The sequence below is a fragment of the Arabidopsis lyrata genome (genome assembly GCF_000004255.2).
Source record: "Arabidopsis lyrata subsp. lyrata unplaced genomic scaffold ARALYscaffold_68, whole genome shotgun sequence".
NCBI classification, from domain to species: domain Eukaryota; kingdom Viridiplantae; phylum Streptophyta; class Magnoliopsida; order Brassicales; family Brassicaceae; genus Arabidopsis; species Arabidopsis lyrata.
The window spans coordinates 22,096-31,031 of record NW_003302501.1 but is presented as its reverse complement, the minus strand read 5'-3'; the positions used below and the strand labels follow the sequence as shown (position 1 = coordinate 31,031).

General features: G+C 37.3%; 2 protein-coding genes across 2 annotated transcripts; one reads left to right on the top strand and one right to left on the bottom strand.

The window, feature by feature from the left end:
• Positions 1 to 4,781: 4,781 nt before the first annotated feature.
• LOC110226548 lies at positions 4,782 to 5,719 on the top strand. Its single transcript, XM_021018490.1, has one exon. It carries the CDS (start codon positions 4,919 to 4,921, stop codon positions 5,576 to 5,578), a length of 660 nt encoding a protein of 219 aa, XP_020874149.1. The 5' UTR covers positions 4,782 to 4,918; the 3' UTR covers positions 5,579 to 5,719.
• A 36-nt stretch (positions 5,720 to 5,755) lies between these two features.
• Positions 5,756 to 8,007, bottom strand: LOC9299043 (aldo-keto reductase family 4 member C10). Its single transcript, XM_021018483.1, has 7 exons — positions 7,809 to 8,007; positions 7,682 to 7,732; positions 7,226 to 7,302; positions 6,998 to 7,085; positions 6,461 to 6,736; positions 6,129 to 6,377; positions 5,756 to 6,020 (listed from the first exon to the last, which is right to left on the bottom strand). The coding sequence occupies exons 1-7, from the start codon at positions 7,926 to 7,928 to the stop codon at positions 5,937 to 5,939; spliced, it is 945 nt and encodes a 314-aa protein (XP_020874142.1). The 5' UTR covers positions 7,929 to 8,007; the 3' UTR covers positions 5,756 to 5,936.
• Positions 8,008 to 8,936: the final 929 nt, after the last annotated feature.

The window sequence follows — 8,936 nt, the reverse complement described above, 5'->3', positions numbered from 1 at the left end:
GACACAAGAATTTATAGTTGAGTTACCAGTTTGTTCTTGTGGTAAATGTGAGTGTGATGCTGCAGTCAAATGGGAGAAACTTCAGCAAAGAAGTCGTGTGACTAAGTTTCTTATGGGACTGAATGAAGGATATGAACAAACCAGACGTCATATTCTTATGTTAAAGCCTATCCCTACAATTGAAGAAGCTTTTAACATTGTTAGTCAAGATGAGAGGCAGAAGAACATTAGACCAGCTACTAGAATTGATTCTGTTGCTTTTCAAGCTACTGCTCCTATGGTGGATAATGCAGACTATGGCTATATTGCAGCTTATAACACAGGAAGACCAATACAAAAACCGATTTGCAGTAACTGTGGGAAGATGGGTCATACGGTTCAGAAGTGTTTCAAGATTCATGGGTATCCACCAGGCTACAAGACTAATGCACCTTACAGGAATAATGGTCAACTACAAATTCAACCAAGGATGCAAACAACACAGTTTCAGCCTAGGATGCCACAACAACCTATGCAACCTATGGTCGCTCAAATGCAGTTAACTTCCCCAATGCAATTGGTTCCATATGCTAATACAATGCAGAATGCAAATGCTTATGCAAATTCACATGCAAATAGCTATTCAGTAGGTTCTTCTCTGCCTGGTCAACCTCAAGTTACTACTGGTGGTAACAATGTGAATCTTCAAGATCTTACAACAGACCAAATTCAGAGTCTAGTTTCTCAATTCAATTCGTCTGTCAAGGTTCAAGAGACTGAAGTTCCTTCTCCTAGTATGTCTGGTCCAATGGCTACTATTACTGAACATGGATTAATGGCTCAGACTTCTATTTCTGGTACTTTTCCTTTTCCCTCTACTAGCCTTACATTTGAAAATGATAATCTTACATTTCAGAATCATACTCTTTCTTCTCTTGAAAAATTTTTAGCACCTGATGCTTGGATAATAGATAGTGGGGCTTCTAGTCATGTTTGTTCAGATTTAGCAATGTTTAGGGAATTAATACCTGTGTCTGGTGTTACTGTAACTTTACCAAATGGTACTAGGGTCTCTATCACACACACAGGTACCATATGCATCACTCCATCAATTATCCTACATAATGTTTTACATGTCCCTGATTTCAAATTCAATCTGATAAGTGTGAGTTGTTTAGTTAGAACTTTGTCTTGCTCTGCTCATTTCTTTCCTACTTGTTGCTTTATTCAGGAACTTTCTCAGGGCTTGATGATTGGGAGGGGTAAACTATATAACAATCTATACATTCTTGAAACAGAGAACAAATCCCTTTCCACATCAACACCTGCAGCTTGTTCATTTTCTGGTTCTGTTTTGACTGATGGTCTTCTTTGGCATCAAAGGCTTGGACATCCGTCTTCAAGTGCTTCACAAAAATTAGTTAGTGTCATTCCTTCTTTAAAATCTTTACAGAGTCATGAATTTCATTGTTCTATTTGTCCTTTAGCAAAGCAAAAACGATTAGCATATGTTTCACATAATAATCTTGCAAGTAAAGCTTTTGATTTAGTCCATCTTGATGTTTGGGGTCCTTTTAGCATTGAGTCTGTAGAAGGTTTCAAATATTTTTTAACACTTGTTGATGATTGTACTAGAACTACTTGGATTTATATGATGAGAAATAAAGGAGAAGTTTCTGTTGTTTTTCCTGTTTTTATCAAATTCATTGCTACTCAATATAATGCAAAAATAAAGGCTATTAGATCAGATAATGCACCTGAACTTGCTTTTCCAGATCTCATTAAGGAACATGGTATGATGCATTATTTTTCATGTGCATATACACCTCAACAAAATTCTGTGGTTGAACGCAAACATCAACACTTGTTAAATGTTGCTAGAGCTATTTTGTTCCAGTCAAATATTCCTTTACAATATTGGAGTGATTGTGTTTTAACTGCAGCTCATTTGATAAATAGACTGCCATCTCCGATATTGAACAATAAATCACCATATGAATTACTTCTTAATCGTTTACCTGACTATACTTTGTTAAAGAGTTTTGGAAGTTTATGCTATGTTTCTACATATGTTCAGGATAGAAATAAATTTTCTCCTAGAGCTAAGCCATGTGTGTTCTTAGGATATCCTTCTGGATTTAAAGGCTATAAGGTTCTTGATCTTGAATCACATTCCATTTCCATTTCTCGTAATGTTGTGTTTCATGAAACTAAGTTTCCATTCAAAACTAGTGAATTGTTGTCTAAGTCTGTAGACATGTTTCCTAATTCAATCTTGCCATTGCCTGTTCCTCTGCATTTTGTTGATTCACCATCTGCATATGAAAACTCAGAAAATAACACATCTGCATCATTCTCACCACCTAGTACCATTCATGTTACACAAAATACAGAGACACAGGATACAGGTATTGATTCTGTTCCTATTGCTAGGCCTAAACGAAACACTAAAGCACCTACTTATTTGTCTGAGTATCATTGTTCTCTTGTTCCATTTTCATCTTCTTTACCACCAACAGCTGAAATTTCTAAGCCAACTCCAGATATTCCTTCTACTTCATCTTCTTCTACTTTACCACATACACATAAAACTCCCTATCCTCTTTCCTCTGTTGTCTCATATACTAAGCTAAATTCTCCTTTTCAATCCTATATCTTTTCCTATAATACTGAAACTGAGCCAAAGACATTTCGCCAAGCTATGAAGTCTGAAAAATGGACTAAGGCTGCTAATGAGGAGCTTCATGCTCTTGAATCTAACAACACTTGGGTTGTGGAAACTTTACCTGAAGGAAAGAATGTTGTGGGATGTAAATGGGTATTCACTATTAAATATAACCCTGATGGTACAGTAGAAAGATACAAAGCAAGGCTTGTTGCTCAGGGGTTTACTCAACAGGAGGGGATTGATTATCTAGACACTTTTTCACCTGTTGCAAAATTAACAAGTGTGAAATTGATGCTTGGTTTAGCCTCTGCCAAAGGTTGGAGTTTAACGCAAATGGATGTTTCCAATGCTTTTTTACATGGAGAACTTGATGAGGAAATCTTTATGAGCTTACCTCAAGGCTATACACCAAAGGAGAATGTTACCTTGCCACCAAATCCGGTATGTCGTCTCATCAAATCGCTTTATGGTCTTAAACAGGCTTCTAGACAATGGTATAAGCGGTTATCTTCTGTATTGTTGGGGGCAAACTATATTCAATCTCCTGCAGACAACACATTATTTGTCAAAGTAAAGTCTACATCATTCATTGCTATTCTAGTCTATGTTGATGATTTGATGATAGCTAGTAATGATGATGTAGCATTAGAAGAATTGAAAACTTTGTTGCGGTCTGAGTTTAAGATCAAAGATCTAGGACCAGCTCGATTCTTTCTTGGACTAGAGATAGCGAGATCATCTGCAGGAATCTCTGTTTGTCAGAGGAAATATGCACAGAACTTGTTGGAGGATGCTGGTTTATTGGCTTGTAAACCAAGTACTGTTCCTATGGATCCAACAGTTCATCTTACAAAGGAGATGGGTACTCCTATTTCTAATCCATCATCATACAGAGAATTGATAGGAAGATTGTTGTATTTGACAATTACAAGACCGGATATAACCTTTGCTGTTCATCATTTGAGCCAATTTCTCTCTGCTCCTACTGATGTTCATCTCCAAGCCGCTCAAAAGGTGTTAAGGTACATTAAAGGCAATCCAGGACTTGGTTTGATGTATCCTGCAAATACAGAAATTTGTCTAAATGGATTTGCTGATGCTGACTGGGGAACATGCAAAGATTCAAGACGTTCTGTCACAGGTTATTGTATATATCTTGGTACTTCTCTCATTTCTTGGAAATCAAAGAAACAGGCAGTTGTGAGTAGAAGCAGTACAGAGTCTGAATACAGGAGTCTTGCACAAGCAACATGTGAAATCATCTGGCTTCAACAATTACTAAAGGATCTACATATTACTGTGAGTTGTCCAGCTAAACTCTTCTGTGATAACAAATCCGCTCTATACTTGTCTCAGAATCCAGTCTTTCACGAGCGGACTAAGCATATAGAAATCGATTGTCACACCGTCCGGGATCAGATTAAGGCTGGAAATCTCAAGACACTGCATGTTCCAACAGAAAATCAACATGCTGATATCCTTACCAAACCATTACATCCAGGTCCTTTTCATCATCTCCTTAAGAGGATGTCATTATCAAGTCTGTATCTTCCTGACAGTTTGAAGCTTCAGACTTGAGGGGGGTGTATTATGATATATGGTTTGATGATTTGAGCTGGTTTATAACTGGTTCAATGTTTGGTTAACTTCGGTTAACGATCATAAGTTTTGTATATATAAGCTTAAGAATGTTTTAGTTGTTTTTAACGCTTGTAACAAACTCTGACGAGAGATTAATAAAGTTTGTTATCTTCTTCTTCAATCTCTCGTTATTCTCCGATACACCGGAGCTTAATAATAACACACAGGATTATAGTCAATAAAAATAACATTGTATTAGAAATTTGGATTAACATGATTTCGTTAAAATAAACTATTTTCTAACCGGATTATAGTTTCGTTCAAGTAATAAAGCTCAAGTGTGGCCAAAACATTGAACTCAACTTGGTTAACTTAACGTGAAGTTGGGTTCCAATCAGATTATACGCGTGTTGTCCTTTCAACAAACACTATGTATTTTCCCCCCTAGACCTAAACACACGTCATTTTGTTTAAAAACAAAAGGGAAAAAAACAAAAAATATCGTGTTATTGAACATAAATCGTTTGGGGCAATCACATTCACATAGATCGTTTGGGGCTATCACATTCAGAAGTTTTTACTTATTAATTCCCAAACAATGTTTGGAATGTTGTAAATATTGCTTCGTTAAATACCACTACCCATTCTCGCAAATCTAACCATTACCAAAGAAAACAAAAAGACAACGAGATGAAGCCAGAGTCAAAAGAAGTCCAACATATCCATCCCTTAACGGTGGTTACCGTTGGTGACTTCATATGCAATGGCTGCAACACCGAGGGCTATGGTAAGACCTACTGTTGCGCCAATTGCGACTACCATCTTCACGAATACTGTGCCACGTGTCCCACTACCCTCCTCAGCTTTATGCATCCACAACACGAGCTCGGGCTAGTCTTTGAAGGACCAGAGCGTTTATGCAACATCTGCGATGAATCAGTCGAGGGGCTCTATTACCGTTGCATAGCTTGTGATTTCGATGTCCATCCACTCTGCACACGGCTGCCTCAGCACGTGCGCCACGTGCCTCACCCGGCTCATCCCTTAGAGCTGAGCCACTCGGAAGCAAACAGCACCTGCATGGTTTGCCGTGGTGCCATCCAGTCTTGGCGGTACAAGTGTGGTCCATGCGGGTTAGATGTTCACATGGAGTGTGTTAATTCTTCTGCATCAGCTGCGACGGGCACTCATAATAATCCTAAACATGGATGCGGATGTGAACACAATAACGGAGATACAAATCAAGGTCAGGATCAAGTACCGCGTCCATATCACGTTAAAAGAAGAAGAATGCTTCGCATCTTGAAGTTCATAACGGTTGAGGTTATCCGCAATATCATAGCTCCTTAGCAAGCTACCGAAGCAAGTAGAGGTTCATTTTAAAATGGCAACTCTCTTACGTTATGACATTATGTTTTGTATCTCCATTGTTTATATTGTTTCTGTTATGTTATGCTATCCGCAATAAATTTACTGTGTTACCATCTTCAATTGTGCGCAACATATTAGTATGATTTGCATTCAAACTTCACAATATGGTTGCGGTATTGAATATAATTGGGGTATCAATGTATCTTCTGAGGAAAATATTGAAAACGTAGCAGAACCAATTGTTGAACCTCTCCATAAGAACTAGTAGCATTACTAAAAACTGATCTATGACAAATTGGTGAATGATTTGATCTCTGTAGATCAAATCAGCTGAGTCTTATATCTCACCGTCCCAGAGTTCTTCAAGACTCTTATAAGGACTCGTCTCATGAACAAATGACATGCCTCGCACCAACCTACCCTGCAACATTGAAACACATGTCTTCAATATTTGATAAACCAAGCGTATGAGCAAAACAAAGAACGCTCTTTGACCTATTTGGACTACAATGTGCAGAAAATCACTTGCCTGTTCAATCTCAGAAAACTTAGATAACATGTCATCGGGTATGGACCAATTGAAAACATCAAAATTCTGTTTGATCCTGTCTTCATGTGTGCTTTTTGGAAGAACACTTTGACCCATTTGGAGACCCCAACGTAGTGCAACTTGTGCAGGAGTCTTGCCGAGCTTCTCAGCAACACCACCAAGAATAGGGTTCTTCAAAACATCGCTCTTTAGCCATGTTGTCCCTGGAGAACCCAACGGAGAGTATCCCTACAAAAACATCAACTAATGATAATTTCTGAGATCTTTTGTAAATTTTACAAAGCGGATATGGATATGGTTGTTCTACATACTGAGAGATGAACGCCTTTAGATTTGCAGAAATCCCTGAGCATATTTTGTTGCCACGAAGGGTGACATTCCACCTGGTTAACAGCGGGAGGGACACGAGCCACCGCCAAGAGATCTGCCAGTTTCTTTGAGGAGAAATTACTTACACCAATAGCTCGAGCCTTGCCCGCATCAAAGAGTGCTTCCATTGCTTTCCATGTGCTAGGAATATCAGTTGGCAAAATGTTCTCTGGTTTAAAGCCAGTAGAACCTTTCTTGAGGCTAACAGGCCAGTGAATCTTCAAAAGGATCACACAACTGTTAGTCAGTCGAAATGGTTCCGCAAATCGGTGTAAGAAGTCAAGTAAAAGGAATTCAGATAATTGAACAATATATCACACTAGCCTTAAGACTTTAAAAAATTGCAGAGACAATATTGGTAGATAATACCACATCTATAAGCCCGACTAAAGTAAAGTACCAAAATGGATTGCTGCAAGTTATGTTGAAGAGAAAAGCACATAGACAAACAAAACAAGGTTTCCTAATATATTACTTACGAGATACAGATCGACATAGTCAAGCTGTAGATCTTGTAGAGTTCTATTTAGTGCCTCAGGCACTTCTTGAGGATCATGATAAGTACACCTTTCATATGAGAAGGTAAACTAGGTTAGAAGCTACATAGACTTGACAGCTGATTACAAAAGAAAAAGAAATAATCTTTTTTTTTTTTGGTCAAAGAAAAAGAAATAATCTATAAGGTACTTAATGCTGATTACAACAACCAGAGTTTGGACGTGATGAACATTTCCTCACGCTTAACAACTCCATCATCAAACAGTTTCTTCAGGACTAACCCAATCTGCACGAGGAAGAAGGCATGTAGTTTCTTTTCAGTCACTAAATCATTCACATTGTTGGGTATTCACAAGAATATACAGAGAGCGGTGAGCCTCTAAATTCTAAATTCAAAACAACAGAGTTCATATCAATAGAATAACAGTCTTAAGCAACCACATTGATACATTGTGATACACAACTGATAACACAACGCATAAGCAAGCAAGACCATAACTTTTTGCTTCAAGTCCCAATAAAAATCAAGTAGCATGACAAAAGTATCAAACTTGAACTGAAGAACGACACTTTCCTTGAACCAATTCAACTTAACCTACAACTTTTAAAAACTTATACAGAGACAAGGAACCACAATCTCAAAAGATGAGTTTTTTTTGTTTTACCTCTTTTTCGTTGCCATAGATTTGAGCACAATCAATGTGGCGATAACCAATCTGCATAAGTAGTAGAATCAATTTAGCTATACGATCACTAACAAGTCACAATAAATCGCAAAATCACAAGACGAACCTTCACAGCAGCGTCAACAGCGTTTCCGACGAGACCAGGATCGGCTTGCCACGTTCCGAGACCGACCGATGGTATCTTCGCTCCGGTGTTGAGCTCAAAGAATCTAATTTCCTCTGCCATTATCAAAGCTACGAGATTTATCACCTGAAATCACCACTGAGAGTCTGAGACTGATCCTCTGTTTTTAGCCGACACTGATTTTAGTGATTTTAGGGGGTGTTATTTAATGGTGGAGTTAAAGTCAATTATTTAAGGTTTAGATTTGTTTTCTGATATTGGTTTTAAGAATCTGTTTGTGTGGATTTCAAAATCTCTGCAGTATATCTTGGATTTTGATTCTAATAATTTACTCATGAAATTCCAAAGAGGTTTTATTTGAAATGACTTAATATACAAAGATTTTACAAGTCTTTTTAGTTTTGAATAACACTGGATTTTACAAACCTTAAAGAATTGATTTTAACTTCACCATTGAATAACACCAAACTTTTATAATCATTAGTTGAATAACACTGTATTAGTGTTGGATTTCAATTCTATTAAAATCCATCAGCCAATAACACCACCTTAAACTTTAACGTGACGACATGAGTTTGTAAAAATGGACTTTGGTTAACCCCCATATTTGGGCCTTATATGGGCTTTCATAAAATTTACAGTAACACATTCATAAAATTGCATTTATATTTCATTAAAATTTTAATAAACACTAATCGTATTATCGGAACACTAGTTGATTTTTTTTTTTTTTTTTTTTACTAGTTGAAAACTTGAAGACACGTCCGTATTGAAAAACCAGTTATGTAGAACATATCAACTTTAAATTCATGTATAATATCAACAATTTGTAACAGAAAATTTATATAACAAGTGACATATTATTCCCTATGATCATTCAACTCCACCAAAGTCAACTAAAATAATAACTATTTGTATCAAGTTTATTGCATATTTTGGATACAGTTCCTTTGATAAGAGAATCTAGATCAAAAAACCTTTTGGCTTCCCCACAAACCAACCTCAAGGATGTCAATACCGCACACGATTCAACATTTCACGCATAACCATCCCTTGACCGAAGTCAACGGTATTGGCACATACACTTGCGATGGTTGCAAATTGTACGGT

Bases quoted from the DNA above. Each gene is read 5' to 3' on its own strand.
- LOC110226548 (XM_021018490.1), top strand. From the start codon at position 4,919: ATGAAGCCAGAGTCAAAAGAAGTCCAACATATCCATCCCTTAACGGTG.
- LOC9299043 (XM_021018483.1), bottom strand. From the start codon at position 7,928: ATGGCAGAGGAAATTAGATTCTTTGAGCTCAACACCGGAGCGAAGATA. The intron at 7,303-7,681 runs GTAAAACAAAAA...TTCCTCGTGCAG, and splicing joins TCTATGGCAACGAAAAAGAG to ATTGGGTTAGTCCTGAAGAA. The intron at 6,378-6,460 runs GTATGTAGAACA...ATGTTTTTGTAG, and splicing joins CTAAAGGCGTTCATCTCTCA to GGATACTCTCCGTTGGGTTC.